Here is a 24,254-nt window from a genome sequence, read left to right as displayed (position 1 = left end):
AACTTAAATTTGAGATGTAAATAAAATAAAATAGGAGCTTTAAAAGTTAAATCATTTTAGGCATTTGAATATGATTTGATTGAGATTTTCTTAATTTTTTAAAAAATAGTTTTTGAAATTAATTTGAATAAATATATTTGAAAATTGAAACTGTGTTTGGATATGAATATATAATTCAAGTTTTATGAGCAAAAACATAAACTCCTACCAAAAACATTTTCTTTTTAAGTTTAAAGTTAAAATAATGAATCAAATAATTATTCGTATTTAATGTTTACAATATATTTGACGTATTTATTACATGATTTTTTAATCACTAAATCATAGTTAGTATACCTATTTTTATATTAGTTTATACTTAATCGTAATAACTTAATATGATTTATGTAAACTTCAAATATCTATAAATATATTCATAAAACAATTAGCTAGCAAATTCCTTTCTTATACGTCATGAACCCATTAATGTAAAAGGGTTGGAGAGAATTTACGAACGAGAATTTTAGTAGCTCAGTTGGTTGACTACTTCAATTTCATCTTATTGGTGAGCGTTTGATTTCTCACATTGTAATCAAACAAGAAAAAAAGAATATAACCTTAACTAAAATTCGTGAGTTATACTATATTTTATAATTTTAACCTTTAAATCAACTCAAGACAATTACACAAGTTTAATGAATACTTTACTATCTAGTACGTAACTTATTATTATTATTCAAAAGCATTTTAATCCTTTAATTTTTTTCCGCCATGTATTATAGGAATAAGGGTGTCAAATAAGAAGTTAAGCACCAACATGAGTTGTGGTGCACTGATGGGAGTACTTCACCCTTGACCAGCGGTCTTGGGTTTGAGCCCTGGGTATGGAGATAATCCTGTTGGGAGCGCCACCCTCGAGTGGGCCTTGCAGAGCGTGATCCGGATTTAGTTGGAACTCCAATGTAGGCTTTGAACACCGGATGGGGAAAAAAATAGGGAAAATTGTATGAAATAGCAAACTATTAATTCAAATTAAATGCTATAGCCATAGTTTATTTTATTTGTAATTCGCAACAAACATCCCATTTTTTTGCCATCTATTCGGTATACAATTTGCCATTTTAGACATTTCGATAAAAAATGTATAAATTGCGTTTGTGTTTGTATAAAGCAAGAGAAAAGTGTATATACAAATACATATATTTTTTGTCCTATACATTTATAATTATACAAATATAGATCTTATTATACAAATTACAATGCATAAATGAATTTATACAAAACTAAACAATTTGTATAAAATTGGATGTATCTAGTGAATTATACAAATCAAAAGCTCCATAACAAACATAAAATTTGCTATGGAACGCAATTATGCAAACTATAGTTATAATATACAAATATGATTTATATGTTTGCTATAGGTGAAAGTTGCTCAAAATAATAAAATAAGAAGTTAAAGCTGAAATTGGACATATATAAGTTATCAAAAACGTAAGAAAAAAAAAATCTTTTAAAAAATTGTAAAACAAATTTACTTATTGGTGAAGTTAAATTACGTATCAATTGAGTTTTTATATGAATTAATAAATTAAAAGAATCAAAATAAATTAAATAATAAAATAAGTGAATTATAAATTTTGTCTTCTTCCTTCCATGTGCCTGCTAAAGCTAAAACCCTGCTGATAAACCCTAATTCAAATTGCTGGAATTTTTTTTTTACAGTGACTTTCATCCGCCATTAACAATGGTCAAGAACAAAGCTCAATCCAAGAAGCAGCAAAAGCGTGGTGTCGATTTCAAAGTAAAACAAATAAAAAAATTCAATAGAATCTTGAAATTGTTATAAAAATCGATTCTTGTTTTTATTGAACTGGGGTTTTTTTTTGGTTGCAGAAAATAAGAAGGAAGATTGGAAGAAAATTGCCTCCAGCCCAGAATGCCACCAACACTGAAATCAAATCAAAAGGTAAAAAAAAAATGCTGAATTTGTTTAGCTGTATTTTGCCTATGTATTGTGTTGTGTATATATGGTTTCTATTGTTGGAATAGGTTAGAAATAGTGGTAAATTGGATAACCCCTTTTTCTGTAAATGTATGTTTTGATAGTTTCATCCATCTTTTTGTATTAAAGTTGGTGCTTTAACCAGTTTGGGTTAATGGGTTCCAATTAGTAATGTGAATTCAGGTCAAAGTGATCTCTTTTCACGATTAATGATCTTTCCGAACACACTAGAAAAGGTAGAACCTTTAGCAATATACTTCTAATGTCTAATCAGGATCAACTAGGAGAGAAATATAGAATTGGGTTGAACTCTTCTTTGAGTGTCAAGGTAATAACTGTGAATAGTCATCGACTTCTGGGAAAGAGTAGGAGAATGAGACCTATTATGGGACATACCATTGTGTTCCATTCCACCTCTTAGAAAGAAAAGAACGCAAGTAAAAATACTTAATAGCATGGTGATACATTTTTATACGAAACTTCTACCCCTAGCATACGCAATCGAATCGTAGACAGTCGAGAGGTCCGTCCCTTTTTCGGCTTCCTCTGCCACTATTGGCCACTGGTTCATGTTCAACACCTTTACTGCCGGTTCATTTGTTAAATCCAGTTCAGCAGCTACTGATACAAACCAGAAACGAATACTACTTTTATTACATAAAGTACGATTCTTTACAGAAGCAATACAAGTATTGCAGTTTTATTTTCAAGAAAAAAAGAAAAGAAAAAGATCTTTCAGAGCGAAGTATAACACCCTTATCTGTGGTAGAGGAGAACTGACGAATTAAAGTGCTTTATTGATGCCTTAATTGCAGCAATTATTCTACCTGAGCAAAGTATAGCTTCAGATAAGGCTGGTTTAGCTGTGAGCAAGAAAGGTTTAACCTTGAAAGAGCTTCTTCAGCAAACAAGTCATCACAATGCGAAAGTTCGTAAAGGTACAAACTTGTTAAGATTATTGCTTGTCGGGGACAACGATCTGAATATCATGCAGTTTGTTACACAGTAAAGAGTAGAAAAGTGAAAAAACAGAACTGTTACACTTTACCTCTCTGATTTTTTAGTGTTTCAAAAAAAAAAAAAACAGAAGAGAGAAAGAAGAACAAATTAATCAATTGATTTACATGGCATATGATCTAATCAAGCAAAGTTGCTGCATTTAATCAATTCTCCTTTCGGGTGGCTCCCGAGGTGAAGTGATAAAAGCTATGAGAAGATTATTCCAGAAATTTCAGAAAACTCCGCATCATGGAATGTTGTATCTGTTTGCTACTTACACGTTATGTGTGCCCTTTGGCACTTGCATTCTCCTTCTGTTCTTCTTTTTGCTTTTTCTCTTTTTGGTATTCTGTTTTCCTTTTGGTTTCTATTTGGAAAAGAAACTTTCAAGTGGCAGTATTATGATTATAAAAGACGAACTTATGTCACTCTTCTAGAGCTAGCCTTTCACTGCTTTAAAGTTTACTTTGTGTTTCTTTTTAAGTCATTTTTGTTCCTTTGGTTAGAAAAAAGTTAGATGTCTGGTGAACATCCTATATTGAGTAAGGCAAGTATTTGAGATTGCAAAACATGTTCTATCCATTATGTTTGCTTTTATGCCTTATTTCTTGTCTTTGTAGTTATGGTATAATGTGGTCGTTACCCATGTTCAATCTCTGTTAAATTTCAGATGCATTAATCGGAATTAGAGACGTTCTTCTTAAATTCCCAGCTGAGTTGAAACTGCATAAGCTTGCTGTTATTGAGAAACTGCGGGAACGTATCAGTGATGATGATAAGTTGGTCCGTGAAGCACTATATCAACTTCTCAAATCTGTTATTTTTCCTGGCTGCAAAGAGGTAGGTTCTTAAACCTTTTTCTTCCAGTCCTCTCTTCATCACCTGACATGGTTTCTAGGAGTGAGAGTGCATTTGGTATGCGTACTACTTTTACACTTGTAAGCCTCTTTCTTCAACACTTCCTAGAGAATTTATTCATCACGTGTAGTAGTTTCCATGCATTACAATCCCACTTAAGTGGCCATCGTTTTTTTTTGTTGTACTTCAACAACAACAACAACAACAACAACAACAACATACCTAGTAATCCCACGAGTGGGGTTAGAGAAAGATATAGCGTACGCAAACCTTCTCCTACCCCACCAGAGATAGAGAGGCTATTTTGATAAGACCCTCAGCTTAAATAAAGCATATTCAAGCAGTTTAAAAAGGGAACAGAAACGAGAGTAGTAACAACAACGAAACAATGTGAAATGGAGAGCAGTACACAACATAGAGAGGAAAGAACAGTAGTGACAACAAAATAATGCAATAGTCGAAGTTCAAAAAATAAAGGTGATAACCAAATCCGAAGAATAAGAAACTACGAGAATAGTGCTAATACCACTAGTAAGAAAGAAGGTCTAAGTATGACCACCATGCCTATCCCGCAGGAAGCAAGATAATGCTCAACTACCAATTAAATTTCTACCCTAATTTGGTGCCTCCAAATAATGCTGTCAAAGGCGTGCTTTAGCCCTGAAGTGTGGCTCAAAATGTGTTTTGCGCTTCACCTCGCTTAGTGTGCGTTTAATTGTTGTTATAAAAGGTTCCAAGGCATACTTTTCCTTGCCAATGAGCCTCTTCTGAAGAGGCGACGCTAAACAATTGATATTTTACTTTATTGTATAATCAGTTTCTTTGTTCATATAAATGTCATTCATGCTTATAATTGTTAGTCTAGGACTAAACATATATGTTTATATTTTTTCTCCTTTGCGTTTTTTTTCATTAAAAACTCATACTTTATTTGTGCTTTGCGCTTAAAATCCCAACAAAACTCAAGAGCTTTTTTGTTCTTTTTGGTTTTCCATTGCCAACTTCTCACACCTCTTTACTGGGTTTATCTATACTTCTCCTCTTCCCATGCCCAAACCATCGTATCCTCGCTTCCCTCATCCTGACCACCTGAAACCAAGTGAGAACTATGCCTAAATAATCGAATTGAGTCTCAACTGCATCACTAAAAAACAGGGTATCAGTGAATCATGAGCTGGTTTAGGCATAGTGAATCATGAGCTGGTCTATGTTGTTACACCTTCTGTGAGCATTAGCCATCTTGTGAAAGAACTTTGTATTCTTGTCCCCTCCCTTCAACCAAAGAGCTCTTGACTTTTGCCTCCAAGATATTTCTTCCTTCTTTAACAGTTCTTCATATTCAAGAAGCAATTCATGGAAAAGGCAACTTGGAAGCTTTATTTCCAGATATTTTCAATCTAGCTTTGTTCTAACAGAGATCCATAGCATAGTTATAGACGCCACATGGGTGGAACTTTGCCTTTAGGAGGCATCTAAATGATTGGGAAATTATGAGAGTTGTTGAATTCCTTAACACAGTGGAAACCTTCAATGGGCTTCAGATTGGGGAGGATAAATGATGGTGGAGTGGTAACAACAAAGGGGTATTCAAAGTTAACGAAGCTTACAGGATGATGGACCAACCTAGTAATCATAATCTAAACTGGCCATGGAAGTAAATTTGGAAAAATAGGATACCTTACAATATATCCTGTTTCATCTGGTTATTAGCCAAAGAAGCAGCTTTGACTCAGGGCAATGTGATGAAGAAAGGGATAACCTTATGCTCAAGATATTTTCTTTGTAAGGAAACCTATGAGACAGTGAACCATCTGTTTCTACACTGCACTTACACCCTTAAGCTGTGGAGAATATTTCTAAGTCTCAAAGGCATCTCCTAGACCATGCCCAGGAAAGTCCCAGAGGCGCTGAAGAGCTGGGAGGAAGCAGGAGTACATGCTAAAAACAGAGATAGATGGAGAATTATCCCTGCTGCTATATGGTGGTCAACCTGGAAAGAGAGGAATTCTAGGTGTTTTGAGAGCATAGAGAATAGTTTGCAGAAGGTTAAACTAAACTGCATTATGTTGTTATGTTTTTGGTGTTACCAGATATACTCCAATGAAACTGTCTCTATAGTTGATGTTCTACACTCAATTTAGGTTCAGGACAGTGAAATTTGCAGTACATATGTATATAAGGTTTCAGTACAACCCATGTACTGGTTGTGATATAATACCAAGTTGCTAAGTTCAAAAAACAAAAAAAAAACAGGGTATCGTTTGTAAACAATAAATGAGAATTTGATTCTGTCCCTACACCCCCAACCGCAACATCGAAACCCTTCAAGCAATCCCCCCCAAGATAGCTCTCTCTATTCTGCTTAGAGCTTCCATAATTGGAATGAACAAAATTAGTGATAGAGGATCCTCTTATCTCAGACCACTCGAACTTCCAAAAAACTCACATGGGTTAACATCCACCAACACAAAATCTCACTGAAGAGATGCAAAAATAAATCAATTTCCTCCACTTCACCCCAAATCCCATTTCAAGCATAATGGAATCTAGGAATTTCCAGTTCGCATGAGCATAGGCCTTTTCAAGATCAAGTTTGCACAACACTCCTTGCTTTATCCTTGAATCCACCACTTTGTTTACCACCCCTGCATCTAGAAAATGTCTAGTGGGAAGCATCTATAAGATAATCGAAGAGATGCAAAAATAAATCAATTTCGTCCACTTCTCCCCAAATCCCAGTTCGAGCATAATGGAATCTAGGAATTCCAGTTCACATGATTATAGGCCTTTTCAAGATCAAGTTTGAACAACACTCCTTGCTTTATCCTTGAGTCCACCACTTTGTTTGCCACCCCTGCATCTAGAATATGTCTACCCTTCACAAAAACATTTTGCGAAGTAGAGACAGTCTCGTCTGGTCTAACACTTTCTCAAGTCTAATAGAAAGCACCTTAGAGATTATCTTATAGATGCTTCTGTAAAGTTATGTAAAGATATGACACCTGGGCCTAACTCAACCCCAAAAGCTAGCTCATGAGGGGAGGTTTGTCCAAGTCCATATAAGGAAACCAATTTCCCATCCCTCTACCGATGTGGGACTTCTTTAACAGCTTCCCACTAGACTAATAGGTTTATAGTCCTTTGTGGTCCTAACTCCCTCCCTTTTGGGGATGATGATGATACTGAATGAAGCATTCACATTATCATTGAAGCAATACAAAATGTGTGTTTCCTCTGCTGTTAATTTGATTTCCACGGGTGAAATTTTAAGAAGAGCTAGAGTTTGCTTCTATTGCCTTCAATGTTTACTGTTAGTTCCATTTCTGCTTGTTCGCCTTGAGGTTTTCAGATTATGTTAAACCTTCCCATGAATCCCTTGTTTCTGCTTGTGGTTTTGCTGTATCTGCTTATATTCTCTTAGTATTTAAGTGCAGATAGCTGTATTTACTTTTTGCTGTGATTATGGATGTTGTTTGTTTGAATTCTACAGGACTTCGTATTATGTTTCACCTATAAAAGACGGGGCTGACACTATTTGTTTGTGTTGCAGGATAATAAGGGGCCAATTAATTCCTTGATGATGACATATATATTTAATGCAATGACACACATGGCTATTGAAGTGCGGTTGATGGCTTTCAAATTTTTTGACCTCTTGATCCAGTATTTTCCATCTTGCTTTTTGCTGTATGCTGAAAAGGTAGATACGTAGGTTTTTCTTTGTGAGAAGTCTTAATATTGCTCCGAATTTTAACTTGATTTTTATTTTGGCACTGCTTTAGCTGTTGATGGTAATTCTCTATCTATATCTTGATTTAACAAAAAAAAACCTTTTCTATATTTTCTTTGGCTAATACATTCTAGAAAATTCCAGTTCAGATGTGGGATGTAAACTTTGATAATGTGCTTAAATATAATCATATTTAGGTTACTTATCAGAGAAGAAGAGTCTTGCACTCTTGCTTCTATTTTTCGCATCCCATTGTCTTTAAATTGATGAAACTGCTCTTGCTGTATAGTGGTGTTTCATGATTCTTCTTTTGCTATGTCTTCCTAAACTTCTTCATGCACCATTTTGTCTGATGTAAGATCTTTATGTAGCACTCTATTGTATTTTATTTTCATTTTCATATATTCTGTTAGGGTTTATTGTCTTAAATGCCATGATGGAGTTTTTCTCTCAGTAAGCTTCTTCTTTTTACAGATTCTCCAGAACTACGAGGACATTCTGCAGAAGAACAAATTTTACTTGCAAGACAAGGGCAGGCTAAAGAACGCTCTTGCTGGGTTGGTTCGCTGCTTGTCTCTGTTACCGTGTAGTAATCAAGAAGAAGGCGACTCCTTAAGTTACAATGTACTATCTTGTTAATTGTGCCATCAGCATACTCAAGTGCATTCTTTTTTGAAGGTTTATGGTTCTGTGTTAGTTACAGTAAATTATTTTTGTATTCTGATCAGAGGAAATAATTTGTTTTGGTAGTCAAGAAAGTGTGCAATGTTTAATTTTGCATCAAATCAGACTAGTTGACCTTTCTGGCTCTTATGGGCACTATTACACATACTTATTCTGTCTTATCTCCTATTCAGGTTCTATGAAGTTTTATCTTCTATGATCCGACAAAAGCATGTTCGTTAATCTGTTAGGATCCATGAGTAAGTGCTATGGAGGTATTAGCTAATCGTCCAAGTCAGTAACTTGACGTTCCTTTGAATAATAATCTGTAGGTTGAATCTTGACAACAGAGAAGAGGGGGAAAACTTATCTTTGTTTTCAGTATTATAGGTAAATGTAGTGACTAGTTTCAAATTACCTTACTCAAAAAAAAAATGTAGTGACTAGTGAGCACCAAGCTTGCCTACTTGTACAGTGATATGCGAACACTTGTATTCAGTAGAGCTCCTAACCACCATAATCTCATCGGAAAGCTTAGCCAATATAAGATACTGCTAGATAACTTTGATGACTGGCCTATTCTCTTTATTTATCCTTGCAAATTCAGAAAATCCTCCTGCTTATGGAGTAAGTTTCTCCTTTCCTAATGACATTGCAAAAGTGGACCATTGTAATTTAACTTTCTTTGGTGTGCATGTTACCTTTTTTATGTTGGTATTTCCTTGTTTATTAGGGGTGAGATAGTTCTGTCAGCTAGTGGTTGATGTGCCACAATTTGCCCTTAATTACTGCCAAAGTTGTTCTGTACTGTGCTTGCAAATACTTCCCTGTAAGATAATTACTCTTTAATTTGTACAGGATGCAACTCGGGGTAGCTTGCATGCTTTTGACCTTGATCTCTCCGATAAATCTACTGGTAAGACTCTGTTTAATTGAACTTCTAGATCTCCTTTCATTACAAAGACCAAGGTTGCTTATGATAAATCATTGTAATGGATATAAATACACCCCTCGTCCACTTAAATGTAACTGATACTTTAATGAAACCTTTGCGTACTTAAACCAACCATTAGGGCGTTGGTAACATTTTTTATCCTCTAGATGCACAATGCACAATCACATGATATCTGGTCCACAAAAGCTTAGATGATCTCCTTGATTGTGTTAAACATCTAATAAATGTGGTATCACATGTGGGCTATTGCTCTTCCATTGGCCAAAATACCAAAGCATTATCCATTTATTAACTCCACTACATAATCCCTAGGGAATCTGTCTAGTGGTAAGAGTGTTGAGCATGATGTGTGGGTTAGGCGCACTTCGCGAGTTTGAACCCTGTTCAAAACATGGTATTTAAGTGGAGAAGGATAGAGCCCGACCCATTGAACTATCCGCTAGTTGATATTGGGGGATATATCTGTTAGTAGAAAAACTCACACTCCCTATGCTCTAAGCAAAAAATAACGCACCATGAAGAGGTTGAAAGCGACATCTTTAACAATATTTTGAGTTTTGTCCAAGTTCTCTGAATAACTCCGGTTGCCTCGCCGGCACCAGAAAAGTTTCTGCTGAAGCGTGGGATTGTTTACAGTCCAGTGATGATCTATTGGGATATAGCTCCTAGCTGCATGCATTGTGACTTTTGAATGGTCTTTTTTCTTTCGAGAGTTGCTGAAACTGAATCTAGATGTCATTTGTTTTGCAGATCTTTCTGGTGTTGTCAACAAATTGACAGATCTCTTACCCGTTCTAGTTAGCTGCTTCCAGGACTTTAGTCCATTAATCCACTCCATGGCCCATGTCGATGTGCAATCCTTCGATTGTATGTCGTTTTTACTTCAAAGCATTGATCTTGTGGTCAGGTTCTTTGTTCATGCGTCTGGCAATAATCAACATGACTTCCAAAATCTGGCACCTGCTTACAAGAAAAACAACCTTAGCATATGTGACCAAAGTATATCAGCAGTGACTTTAAAAAAGTTATGGGATGAGTTTCCCTTAAGTCCGAATCATTGCTTGTCAGAGAAGGTACAATTTCCTTATTGATATTATTTTTCTTCATCCATGTCGCTCTCTATTTATTTTTAGTGTTTGTTTTCTTGTCTCCTTAGATTAACTTTTCTTCCTCCCCACCTCCTTTCTTGTCTTCTTAGCTTAACTTTTCTTCCTCCCCACCTCCCCCGCTTCCCCTATGCTTGGAAACCAGGGAAGGGAAGACACAGGTAGGGAAATGTACTCTCCGTTGTTAGTTTTCAAGAGAAAGACGAAAGGAAGAGGAAAGTAATGATTTTCTTGTGGGACCACCTATATTTTACTGTCTAAGTCTTTAAAAATAGGTCTTGAATGCTTGAACTTGTTAAAGACGCCAGTCTAAGTAAACTGAATATCTATGTTCAAACTGTTACTGCACTTAGTAATTAGCATGTTAATTTCATGCCACATGCATTTAAAATTTGAGCCGTGGTTCAAACATTCTTAAACTAGTTTTAGTCTTCAAAGAAACAATATGGTTTTATCAGCAAAAGGTTTGGAACAAGAATGCTAGTCCTTCCTATCTTGCATCTCAAAAATATTGTCTTCAATCTTGGCAATCATTCCAAACAAGACATCTTTGCTAGAGTAAAAGTAGACCATGAGTTACCTTGTTGACGTCCTTACAAATTTATTGTTAAAATGCTCCTACGTTATTGGGTCATGGATGCAATAACTTCTCTTTTTCTTTCTGTTTTCCTTTTCGTCCTTTCTCATTGAAAGTAATTTTTCTCTGATTGTTCTATCTTATTTTTAAAAAAAATATTGCAGGACGGCGACCGATATTTCATGCCGAATATTGTAATTACAGAAATATTTTTGCATCTAAGTTATGGGTCCAAATTATCACCTGCATTGCTGGAAAGATTTCTGGAGTTCATTGAGAGTTCTCTATCTGAAAAGGTTTGTGATGCTGATTTTAATTTTTATGCCTATGAATGAGAAGTATGCCCTTCATTTACTTAGTTTAGAGAAAAAGAAACTTGGGAGTTAAATTAGAGAGCTAAAGGACAATACTGTTGGTGTGGGGTTAATGTTAGATATATTCTGAACGATAATGGTGTTCTGGGATTCGTTAGAGTTTGGATAGCTCATAGAATCCAGAGACAGGGAAGATGAGCAGGGATACGAGAATCAAGACCGACATAATACATAGCAAGAAGCCTACAATCTCCAGGAATCAATGTGATGAATTTAGCATTAAAAGAACATTGGAAGCAAATAGACAATGAGAAAGTGACCAACTAGTGGGGATTAAGATTTAGTTGTTGCTGTTGCACTTAAATTAGGTTCAGATAGGTCAAGTGTGCGATTTTTAATGGAACTGTAAATAGCAATTGAAAGCTCTGAACCTGTAAAAGTTTAAGAATTTTGCCAGTGAGAAGTGAAAAAGTAACTTAGGAATGAGAATGTCATTGCTGAACTTGCCAGCTAGTGTATATTTCACCATGCCCCAAATATTTGGTCATCCTGTTTTAGGATGGTATTTAATCCACTTTGAAAGTGTGTGTTGCGGGGGGGGGGGGGACCAGTCTGAGGGGATACTTATACCTTTTACGGCTTTATCGTAAGAAAAATCATCGGAGCAGCGAAGCCTTTTATCTTGTTGAGCATGGTGGCTCTTTTAATCCTCAATCAGGATCTGGGTGAGGTGGCTCTTTGGCTCCTAAAGACTAATAGGAGTTGTTACACGTTTTAGTAAAGCTCTTTCTCTATATGCAGAGAACCATAGATAGAAATCTTGTTTCAATATCTATTAAGAGCATGTTATATGGAACTAACTAAAGAAAAAAAATGTCCTCCAGTAGTGTTCAGTTAATGTCATTGTTTTCTCAATGTTCACTAGGTCTCTTCAGCATACCTGCCTGACTGGTGAAAAATTTTCTGCTCTCTGTCTCCTTCGTTGCTTAAATCAGTGAGCTGGTTTTACTTGCCTTTCTCTCTCAAAAAAGAAAAAAGTAAAATGTTCACATTGAAGAATGATATTTTAGTCATAATTTTCTATCATTTTGGTAATGTAATCCCAGAAAATCCTCTGGCTGTAACCTTTCACAAAAGAAAAGAATAAGTAAATTAGCTTTGGCAATAAAATTAATGCACAACAGGCAGAGCTTGAGATAAAAATCTAAATGTTAGGCATCATTACTGCTTATTTATTCAGCTCAAAGCTAGATTCTTCGTAGTTGCGTGTTTTCCCAGAATTTTTCAGACCTTCTGAAAATTTCTTACCTTGCCTTTTTTCCTATTTCATCTCTCTAATTGTGTTTAAGTTGTCTCTCAAGATGAGTATCTGTGTTTTAGTCCTGATGATATGCTATAATAGAATACCTATATCCTGCAGATTCACAATGGCAGAAAGGCTGGTAAAGTACATCATGAGAAGCATTTAATTTCACTGGTTGCTTTTATCCCAAAACTCATTATGCAAGTGTCTGCTGCTTGGAAGTCACGTATCCTTCAGGTTTGCACATCAAACTGAAAAACCTATACTTTTTAAGTCAAGTGTCTCTCTAGCAACTTCACCATTTTGTTTTCTTGATCTATGGTTTAGTCTTGTCAAGCAGTTCGAAGAACTATAATTTTCAGTTTTAGTATCACATATTGGAGGAATTGAAAAAAAAAGTTTGACGTTGATTATGTCCTTATTCCTTAATCTTTAGCATGCCCTCAAATTTTCAACTGTATTTAGACCCTAGGATTATGATCCCCTTTTGATTTGCTTTTCATGTGCTGTGTGCTGCCAGTGTTAAATAGTAAAAAATTTCAATCGATTGCAGGCTTTTACGACAGTTTTTGAGAATTGCAGTCCAGAGTCCTCAATGAAATTGGCTTGCCTTTCTGTTGTTGAGGAAATGCTACTTCCTGTAAGATTATCTATCAAAAGAACACATTTTTCATATTCCTAGCATATCTTTGGAGTGTTTACATTTTTAATTTGTGATAACTCCCTTGTCTTAATCGAAGGGAAAACTCCTTTTGTCTGGTTGCTGTTATCTGTTTAATTGAAGAAAAAGTCATGTATTAGCAGCCAGCTGGATGAGTAACTTGGATTATCTCTTGTTGCTAGACAATCAGCACAAGGCTGACGTCCCTATATGCTTTCTTCGTTTTATCTAATATCAAACTTTGGGTGATTGTAGGAGCAGAATTGCCTTTATCTGGATTCCAAAGATCTTGAAATATTAAATCATAGTACATGGATAGGGGAGCTTCCAAAGCTGTTGGTCCTCTTAGGTGATAAACACCCATTACATGTGAAGGTACCTACTTAGCTACCACCATACTGGTCTTTCTTGGGATGAATTTTATGCTATATGCATATCCATTTGTTCTTCAAGTTTTAACATTGAGCTGCTAATTTGAACATGACACAATAATTGCCTCTTGTAGGCTGTGTTACGTCTTCAGCTTCGTGTTGGACAAACTGCTAATTTGAACATGACACCGGCAAAAGAATATGACAATATGCAGTACTTTATAAGAGCTTTTTACTGCACCTACTCCAATGGTACTTAGGATTCATCTTCATCTAGTTCTAACTTTTATTTCTTATATAATTCTGAATCTCACATTATTAATTCCTCACATGTTTTCCCTTTTTCTTGCACTGTAGGAACTGTAAGCTATGGTCCATTCATGAGGCTTCCTAGAGATATTCAGGAGCTCTCTGTATGCTGCCTGTATTACTTCCCTTTCTTGGACAAGGTGCTACTCCAGTCTTTAGCCTCATGCTGCATATGTAAGTATAACTCATTGCCATCAATGATTTTTATCTCCTTAACTAGTAGGATTGGTGTTCAAATTGTTGAATTGCTTGATGTGTGTGATCATTTGATGTAAAAGCTTGAGCTGTTAGAGAGAACACACTTTTATATACTTAATTATGTCTTCAGCACGCCTCCTCATGTGCGGACCTGATTCATTTTTCATGGGCCAAAATGTGTAAATCCTTTTTGATAATGGATGGCGGTGACACTTGAACCCATGACCTCTACCTGCTCATACCATGTTAAAATAATAAGTACTAATAAATTTCTCATTGACTTTTCTATGCTTAGGAAACCGTTTAAGTTTAACCCATGTTGTTTAAGTTTAACCCATGTTGGCACCGAGAGTTTCCCATTTGACTAGTGTATCCATGTTGATTATCAGCAATCGACATAGGAAGAGGGAGATAAGCCTAATTTTAGATCAAGATTATGACTTGCCCCTCCAAAATTAGCCTCACATCTTAAAACCTTTCCTCATGTGCTTAGCTCAAAATTGATGACTATGTCCCTTCCATTGCATTTTATAACAGTCTAATCGTATGCCCTTGCAGCTTCTTTCTCACTGTCAAATAGTCCTAGATAGATATACTTCCTGCCCCATATGTGCTTCCCATCATCCACATTTGTGCAGAGTGACCCCCGAGACTTTAGTCCTCTCATAAAATTCTTCTGTGGTGAAGTTCTACTTCATACCTTCTTCATAATCACTGATGTTAAAATCCTTCAACAGAATATAACTAAATTATTTCGAGAACTCTGAGACTTGGGTCCTCTCCTACTCTTCCTCACTTGTAATCTCTGCTACAGAGGCGTAGCAATTCCCTGCTCATTTGAAGCATTGTAATTGGCCAAAAGATCCAATCACCACTGCTGCGGCAACTCAGCCTCTGCACTTACCAATAGAAATAACTCACGAAATCTTCATGATTCCTAGTCTCTTCGTAGTCATCCCCTTTCCTATGTGTTTTCAGTATATCAAATGCATAACCATTGCAGCGATTATCTGGACATGATACTAATCATCACCGACAGTACTAGACATTTCAATGTAAACAATGGAGGAATTGGAGGTCCTAGAATTCTCCATTTGGGTGACACTTCGTTGAGCTTTTTACGGTGCTATTTTCCCTTGTACAGGAACGGATTCCACTGGAATATCTGGAAACTAAGATTAAGATCAAACATCTCAAATTCCCACTATATTATGTCCAAAGTTGCACTAAAAAATTTAAAAAACCAAATGGGAACTCGAATTATAGAATCAAAAAGCAAGAATGCAAGAGAACAATCAAATTATGGAGATTGAGTTAAGTTTCAGGGATATAAGAATGTGGCAAGTGGGTTGGGGGTGAGAATAAAAAGGAGGATATCAAGAAAAACAGGAATGTGGTAATACACACACTACACAAGTACATTCCTTATGTATGACACTTTCAAATGTATAATATATAGAGAGGGGACAATGATGATATGGTAATTACATTGGTTTTGGGCAAAGAAGGATGGATGGAAGGGGGAGACAGTTACCAAACGTTAGAGCAAACAAAGAAAACATTGGGCCGATACCACCTGCCGGTAGCAGAATCTATTTGGATCTCTACCAAGATCGTAGAGGCTTTGATACTATTTTGAACTGTTTGTGTGTCTGACCATTTCATCTAAAAGTTTAATCGGTTAGAGAGAGAGCCCATTTATATACTTTATTATGTCTTAAATACAAATGTTGCATGAGTTGCCTAGTTATTGAGGGATTGGTGGGAATATTGTTATTTGAGTGTGTGACCATCTTACATAATAGTTTATTGGAGGAATACAATTTTATTATTTCATTATATCTTCAACATGCTCCCTTGACTGCAAGCTTGTTTATTTCATCGGCCAAGCACGTGGAAAGTCTTTTTAATAATGGGTGCTATGAGAGTCGAACCCAAGACCTCCACTTGCTTTGAGGTAATATTGAAGTGTGTGACCATCTCATTCAAAAGTTTACGTTGTTAGAGAACATACTTCTATTTTTTTAATTATATCTTCAACAAGTGTTATAGCTGTTTTGTGAGTGAATCCCATTAATTAAACAAGAAAATAGAAAAGAGGCTAGAAAAATTGAAGGCGCAAAGCTAGGAGTAGCAAAATGTAGAGAAATTGATAGAGCAGAAGAAGGGCTGGGTTACTGATTGAGTAAAAATGTTTGTGTGATTCTCCCTGAAATATCTTTAAAAACTCATATAAAGATAAGCACACGACTTGGATACTAAGGGTACTTGCCAAATGAGTTACTTGACACTCCCATGTCCTCCAACTCCATGGGGGTAAGGTGGACCTATTGATCTGGTTTCAACAATGTCACTGACAACTTGAATAAAACCATCTCTAGCATCAATAAGGTTTTTGCTCCAAGACAGTTGGACTACCATGAAGGCATGACCTATTCTTTTTGAGTTACAGAGAGTGCAAGTGTGTCCATAACATCAATTTTCATCACATTCCTGCAATGCTCAGAGCATGTTGGATTAAAATCATCAGATCGCGATTCCTTTATCGTGAATAATTCTTTACCGTTTTTTCCACCTATCTCAAATGGATTCTCAAGCAATTCCTTTTCAGTCGAACTAATTCGTCACATATCAAAATATTTCCAACAAATTGTTGTCTCCAATCAACGTTGTCATCTCAACTGTTGATAATATTATATTATATCATCGTAACTATGATCTTCTTCCTCCAGCATATGCCCATTAATTTGTAGCTTTTTAAGGAGCATGTTACTGCATTAAACCAGAGGATTATTCTCTTTTCAGGTTTTCATTGATGTTCTCTTAATATTATATCTGCTGTTCACGAATCATGAGTGTCACCAATACGTCAGTGTTCCTTAAAAGTTTTGTGTTTTTGTGTGTGTGTTTACTGTAAAATTGGACAGGATTTTGATAGAAGTTTGGCGCATGTTCTCTCAGGCCATGACGGTTCCAGTGAATGACCTTATGGTTTGAACTGGTTCTAAAATATTTTAAATAAACGTTCTTCTCTTGTCTCGGGAGAAATGATATGACTTTATAGGTTCAGACATATTTTAAATAAATGTTCTTCTCTTGTATCGGGAGAACATGTTATACTTAAATAAAGGGAAATTCTCTTTGGTATGCATCTACATGTATTATTACAAAAGATGATTCAGTTAAAATATAATAGAAGAAGCACAAACATATACCTTTGGTGCTTCTCTCTTGTATGAGTATGAGCAGTCATCGTCACGATATTATTTTATTTATGGTTGTTTTAATGTAGGTCACGAGTTGGAACCATTTATCCTTTTCCGAATCATGGAAGTTCTACACTCAGCCTACAAGGCTGGCCATATCCAGATTGCAGATTACATTAGCTTCTTCATCACTTTGCTTTCACGCTTTCAAGTTTATCCTGGTACCTTCTGAATCAGTCTTTTTGGTGTTTCCTCAGTACTTTCAAGAATTGGAAAACTATAAATGTGTAGCCTAGTAATCAATAAATTGGTATTTAATGGAGACCAGGATTTAAATCCCAGAGGTGATTTCTCTCATCTGCCTAAGCATTGGTGGACAAAGTTACATGTACTTGTGTTGGTGCTAGGTAGCAACTGGCAAGTGGAATAGTCAAGGTGTGCACAAGCTGGCCCAAATGTTATGGTCAGCGTGTTACCTCAAAAATATTGGACTAAAAGACATAATTATTCCCTAGTTTATTGATTATCCATTAAACAATCAATAAAGAAGAGAAACCAATAGAAAGATTACCGCAAAAAAATTGGCAGGTATTGAGATTTGAGTCTGACTAAGAAATAAGATCCCTTGCAAGGAATTCGTCCTTAAATATTCTGCATTTTATTTTTTATTTCCTTTTTTGCTGTAAAAGTACTTTCTGCTTCAGACACCTTGTTACTTGTTCTTTTGCTGTGACCTATAGTTTATAATATTAAATCTGGAACCTGGATGCTTTTCTGCAGAGAAAATTGATCCTACTGAGAAGCACGAAGTGAAGTCAAATCGTGGAACTTTCAAATCAGTTGTTAGGGCTGTTTGTTCTTGGTTGTCGCAGATAGGGGATGATGTACTCGTTTTGCAGATGCTGGAGAAAATTGTCCTTGATGAGATAGTGAGTTAAACAGTAGATGCTGTATTGATAAGGTGTTTTTGTTTTGGGATAGATGATCATGATATTTCTCCAGCCACTTAACTCTTGGTTTTATTTGTTCTGCAGTCTCACAAACGACCAGTAGACAACATTTATGGTTTTATAAGATTGCTTATCACACTAGACTCAAAACCTACTAGACTTTCTGAACAAACTATCAATAGACTAAGCGAGGTCCTTCCAGAGTACTTCTTAGATGTTGTGCATGTAAGTATTTTTCAAGTCTCCTTCATTTATCAGTGGTTAATTTCCTGTAACCTTATGTACTGTTCTTTATACATATGTTCAAAGTTTTGTTGATTGCTTGTCGCCTGATCTTTCATGATGTTAAGATTATGTCTCTGCCACTAACTTGTATTTAGAAGAATGCCAACTTGTAACTCGAACATATAGAGGCCCATAAAGCACAAAAAATGAAACCCATCCTCTCAGAGCTTTGATTTGCATGATTCGTGGAATTTTTTTCTTAATATCATTTGCTTGTAATACCTTCAACTCATGTCTTTTCAATTGTTTTAACTTTATGTAGAACATTGCAGAGGAAGATGACGAGTCTACTAAATTTTTGATTCGACAGACAAGGGATTATTACCTCCTTCCGTGTTTTTTCCTATTTGATAGGAGCAATATGCTGTTAAATCAGATATTGGAAGTGATGGAATCATTTATCAGGGGAAATGCTTCGTCACTTTTGCCTCATCAGAAAGGTGCCTTGGCGAAGGATCATTCAAGCAGAATTCTTTCTGTAGTCTCTGTTCTCTTACTTGTGCTTCGAGATATTAAAATGCAGAAACTTCTTCTATCATGCAAGACAGCGATTAGAAATATATTAGAAAGCATGCACACACTTGAGGTATGACATCAAACTCTGAGCTCAAGCTTCCAGTTTCCCAAGTAACCTTTGCATATAATACGAGTTATTTGTAATGTATACAATAAGGTTATTGTTCCTATGTTCTAATTTGTCAAGAGTCGTGGAATTATAAATATTGGTTAGGATGCGTAATAATTTCAAGTGCTGCTAGCTTGTCCCTTCTGAACCATTTAAATTGATAAATGAGTGAGTTTTAGAAAGGAAGTCATTTATTACAAACTTTCAAGCTTTCAAGAGTAAGAAGTTTCTCTTTCAGGTCTAATATGAAGAAAGGATCATTTACCTTGTGCATTTGTGCAATGACACTTACTAAGAACCAGTTCCATTAAGATTGTTGAACGAAACTGTGTATTGGTTTGTTCAGTGAAAAGGGGAAAAGACAAGCGATGGGGGACTACTTCGCTGGTTCTATGTTTCTAGTATTGGGCTTCATTTGGACGTGTATTTACATGTAATCAATTTTGTGTTTGCAGTCTTCTGAGGATATTACAATGACAATTGAAGAAAGACATAAAATTCGAAGTGCTTATGACATACTGACTGCAGCCGTTAGCACATTGGAATATGACTAACCTGGAATAGTGTATCTGAGGCAAGTCTGCTTATCTGCTACACAGTATGTGTGCTTGTACAATCTGTTTTGTTCTTGAGAAGGACGTTAACAGCATAGATTACACGAACAGAAAATTTGTCTTGGATGAATCAAAAGTCTTTAAGTATGTTTGGTAAAACCATTATAATGCTTTTCCACGTCTGACTTATAATTTAGGGATGTTTTGTGCTTTATGAAGTGATACAATTTGCAGTACAGGATGAATATTTCACTCTCAATGATCATTCATTGACATTTTACCATCTGCAGACTCGATGCAGTTCATGGTAAAGAAAGAGATTGACAATGCAATCGTCATCCAATTATCTTTGATGACATCTAAAAGCTAATGTTCACCAATTGAGCGGGTAAGTAGGACTTTTGTTCTGAAGGCATTTCTCAATCAAACATAAGGACATGTCTTGAATCCATATCAATTTTCATATAAATGCCTAAATTTGCCAAGGCAATGGTATGTTGTACATGACATAATTACAATGTCATAAGAAAAACATCTCATATTGAGACTAATTCGTCTGCTGGGACATTCTTTAAGCTGTATTCCCTTGGATATATCGTCGATTTGAGAATGCAGAAAAACTATGGGACGCCTTTGGCAGTTTGACAAACAGAATGCAGTATGCTATAAGAAATCCAATAGCATTCTTCCGAAAGTGTCAAGTCTGTTTTGCTGCAAGAACAAGAGACATCTCTGCCAGTGGTGAACATCTCAAGCGCTGCTAAGTCACAGTGTAAGCTGTGTGTTGTCTTGGACTCTATCCAACCTCAACTCGAGTGATGTGATGATACGTATACTATTTGGTGATTTTGGTTTTCCCCGTCTGCTGTTTTGGCATATACATACCAACTACACTCAAGATTACATCTGATACGGATTTCCTGTTGTAGTCACCACCCTACATTTTGTATCGACATTTTTGAGTTTGTATTTTAGCTATAACGAGAAGAAGAGAAAATTAAGCTACGAGCTCTTCTTCTGGCTGTTCGCGATGAATTATACTAGTAAACGTTCTAGTAAAAAGTGTCTTCTTTAGATGTAATGCAACAAGATGTAATTTACCATGTCTCAATATGTTTTTTTACGTAAAGTAAGTCGATTACGAAATATTTTTGAAGTATTTTATATCTTTGCTATGAAAATGTTCATTTTTCATAAAATCTTTGGTTGTTATTCAAAAGGTTCAATAATGTGCATGTATTGGACATTTAGAGGTGTAGATCCTATAGAGGCTAATGGAGTCGTTCAATAGGTCTTCACGGATGGACATGAAAAATTTGAGGTAAAAATGTGTTAGTTGGCAATACTATATAAAATTCATTGACTAATATTAACACGAAAATTTGAGATAATCTTGAATTTCTATATTGTGGCTCTAATATTCAGAAAAGGTCGTGTGGATCATGAATATGTTATGGGTTGTCACGGATGGACTCGTAAAATTTTAGGTAAAAAAGTTTGATAAAATTCAAAAAAATCATGGACTAATTGTGAGTATACGTAACGGTTCCTCAACTCATTACGGAGGTTCTCATAATTTTGGGTGCTCTGGGCGCCATAATCATGGACTAATACACACGAAAAATCGAGGAATTGGCGATTCTTAAAAAATGGCTTATAAATGCGGAAATGGAGTTGAAAAAATAATGTGAGTATACGTGAAGGTTCCCCAACTCATTACAGAGGTCCTCATAAAGTTTTTGAGAATTTTTTTTTGGGTGTTCCGGACACCAGATCTATAGGCTAATACACACCAAAAATCTGGAAATTTGAGCGATTCATAAAAAGGGCTAGTAAATGTGGAAATGACATTAAAAAAATAGTGTGAGTATACGTGAAGGTTCCACAACTCATTACAAAGGTCCTAATAAAGTTTTTTGAGAAATTTTTTTTGGGTGCTCCGGTCGATAGATTCATGGGCTAATTCGGGTGATTCTTAAAAAAGAGCTTGTAAATGCGGAAATGAGAGTTAAAAAATGGTGTGAGTATACGCGAAGGTTCTCCAACTCATTAATGAGGTCCTCATAAGGTTTTTTGAGAAAAAAATTTGGGTGCACCTGGCGCCAGATCGATGGGCTAATACACACGAAAAATTGGGGAATTTGGGCGATTCATAAAAAAAGGCTTGTAAATGCGAAAATGAGCATTAAAATAATGGTATGAGTATACGTGAAGGTTCCTTAACTCATTACGGAGGTCCTTATAATAAATTTTGAGAAAAAAAATTGGGTGCACTGGGCTCTAGATCCATGGGCTAATGCACACAAAAAATCAGGGAGTTGGTTGATTCTTAAAAAAGGGCTTGTTAATGCAGAAATGAGAGTTAAAAATGGTGTGAGTATACGTGAAGGTTCCCCAACTCATTACGGAGGTCCTCTTAAAAAAATTTGAGAAAAAACTTGTGGGTCCTCCGGGCGCCAGATCCATGGGCTAATACATACAAAAAATCGAGAAGTGTGGGTGATTCTTAAAAAATGGCTTTTAAATAAAGAAATTGGCGTTAAAAAAATAGTGTGAGTATACGTGAATGTTCCCCAACTCATTACGCAGGTCCTCATAAAGTATTTTGAGAAAGCAATTTTGGGTGCTCCGGACGCCAGACTCATGGTTAATACACATGAAAAATCGAGGAATTTAGGCGATTCTTAAAAAAAGGGTTTGCAAATACGGAAATGTGCGTTAAAAAATGGTGTGTGTATACGTGAAGATTTCTTAACTCATTACGGAGGTCCTCATAATCTATTTTAAGAAAAAAAATTGGGTGCTCCGGCCGCCAGATCCATGAGCTAATACACACGAAAAATTGGAAAATTTGGGGGATTTTTAAAAAAATGCTTGTAAATGCGGAAATTGACGTTAAAAATGTTGTGAGTATATGTGAAGGTCCACATCTCATTACAGAGGTCCTCATAAAGTTTTTTGAGAAAAATTTGAAGTGCTCCGGGCGCTAGATTAATGGGCTAATACACACGAAAAATCATGGAATTTGGGGGATTTTAAAAAAAGGTGTGTAAATGGAGAAATTGGCGTTAAAAAATGGTGTGAGTATACGTGAAAGTTCCCCAACTCATTACAGAGGTCCTCATATATTTTTTTGAGAAAAAAAATTGTGTGCTCTGGGTGCCAGATTCATGGGCTAAATTTGGGCGATTCTTAAAAAAAGGCTTGTAAATGTGGAAATGACAGTAAAAAAATGGTGTGAGTATACATGAAGGCTCCCTAACTCATTACAGAGGTCTTCATAAAGTTTTTTGAGAAAATATATTTGGGTCTGGGCATGGATCCATGGATATTACACACGAAAAATCAGAGAATTTGGGCGATTCTTAAAAAGGACTTGTAAATGCGGAAATGAGCGTTAAAAAAATGATGTAATTATACATGAAGGTTCCCCAAATCATTACAAAGGTCCTCATAAATTTTTTTGAGAAAAAATTTTCGGGTGCTTCGGACGCCAGATCCATGGGCATTCACACAAAAAATTGGGAAATTTGGGCGATTCTTAAAAAATGACTTGTAAATGCGGAAATGGGCGTTAAAAAATGACAGGTGTATACGTGAAAGTTCCCCAACTCATTACGAAGGTCCTCACAAAGTTTTTGAGAACACAATTTTGGGCTTTGGGCTCCAGATCCATGGTCTAATACACACGAAAAATCGAAAAATTTATCCGATTCTTAAAAAAGAACTCGTAAATGCGGTAATGAGAGTTAAAAATAGTGTGAGTGTATGTGAAGGTGCCCCAACTAATTACGGAGGTACTCATAAAGATTTTTGAGAATTTTTTTTGGGTACTTTGGGCTCCAAATTCATGGGCTTATACAGACGAAAAATTTGGAAATTTGGGAGATTATTACAAAATGGCATGTAAATACGAAAATGAGCGTTATAAAAATGGAGTGAGTATACGGGAATGTTCCCCATTTCATTACAGAGGTCCACATAAAGTTTTTTGAGATAAAAAATGTTGGTGCTCAGAGCGCCAGATTCATGAGCTAATACACATGAAAAATCGATAAATTTGAGCGATTCTTAAAAAGGGGCTTGTAAATGCGGAAATGGAGGTTAAAAAAATGGTGTGAGTATACGTGAAGGTTCCCAACTCATTACGGAGGTCCTTATAAAGTTTTTTGAATAAAAAAAATTGGGTGCTCTGGGCCCTAGATCCATGGGCTTTAACAAATGAAAAATTCAGAAATTTGGGCGATTATTCAAAAAGGACTTGTAAATACGGAAATAAGTGTTAAAAATGATGTGAGTATGGTGAAGGTTCTCAAACTCATTACAGAGCTCCTCTTAGAGTTTTTTTTAGAAAATTTTTTAGGTGCTCTGGATGCAAGATATGTGGGCTAATACACACGAAAAATCATGGAATTTGGGCAATTCTTATAAAAGGGCTTGTAAATATGGAAATGAGCGTTAAAAATTGTGTGAGTATACGTGAAGGTTCCCCAACTCATTACGGTGGTCCTCATAAAGTATTTTGAGAAAACAATTTTGGTGCTTGTGCGCCAAATCCATGGGCTAATACATACGAAAAATAGAGGAATTTAGGCGATTCTTAAAA

At 35.8% G+C, this 24,254-nt stretch overlaps 1 protein-coding gene across 2 annotated transcripts; it reads left to right on the top strand.

Moving 5' to 3' along the window:
• The first annotated feature begins 1,660 nt into the window (after nucleotides 1-1,660).
• On the top strand, nucleotides 1,661-19,707 carry LOC125836149 (uncharacterized). Of its 2 annotated transcripts, XM_049515246.1 has the most exons (19): nucleotides 1,661-1,783; nucleotides 1,876-1,948; nucleotides 2,800-2,922; nucleotides 3,654-3,823; nucleotides 7,392-7,541; nucleotides 8,046-8,195; nucleotides 9,093-9,150; nucleotides 9,940-10,262; nucleotides 11,037-11,168; nucleotides 12,607-12,726; nucleotides 13,043-13,129; nucleotides 13,406-13,525; nucleotides 13,656-13,773; nucleotides 13,879-14,004; nucleotides 17,321-17,455; nucleotides 18,015-18,163; nucleotides 18,269-18,409; nucleotides 18,732-19,055; nucleotides 19,550-19,707. In XM_049515246.1, exons 1-19 carry the CDS (start codon nucleotides 1,727-1,729, stop codon nucleotides 19,646-19,648), a joined length of 2,655 nt encoding a protein of 884 aa, XP_049371203.1. In that variant the 5' UTR covers nucleotides 1,661-1,726; the 3' UTR covers nucleotides 19,649-19,707. The 2 variants fall into 2 exon arrangements, with proteins under 2 accessions (XP_049371203.1, XP_049371212.1); XM_049515255.1 differs by lacking the exons at nucleotides 1,661-1,783; nucleotides 3,654-3,823.
• The last annotated feature ends 4,547 nt before the right edge of the window (nucleotides 19,708-24,254 follow it).

This window comes from Solanum verrucosum, unplaced genomic scaffold (assembly GCF_900185275.1).
Source record: "Solanum verrucosum unplaced genomic scaffold, falcon-dt-bn FXZP01000284.1, whole genome shotgun sequence".
Lineage (NCBI taxonomy): Eukaryota > Viridiplantae > Streptophyta > Magnoliopsida > Solanales > Solanaceae > Solanum > Solanum verrucosum.
Note: the sequence above shows the minus strand (reverse complement) of the source record. Positions and strands in the feature narration are given on the sequence as shown.

What these genes read in the sequence shown, in the direction of transcription:
- LOC125836149 (XM_049515246.1), top strand. Translation starts at nt 1,727, where the DNA reads ATGGTCAAGAACAAAGCTCAATCCAAGAAGCAGCAAAAGCGTGGTGTC. An exon ending in TCTCTCCGATAAATCTACTG is followed by an intron (nt 9,151 to 9,939) that starts GTAAGACTCTGT and finishes TTTGTTTTGCAG; the next exon opens with ATCTTTCTGGTGTTGTCAAC. An exon ending in AAATTGTCCTTGATGAGATA is followed by an intron (nt 18,164 to 18,268) that starts GTGAGTTAAACA and finishes TTTGTTCTGCAG; the next exon opens with TCTCACAAACGACCAGTAGA.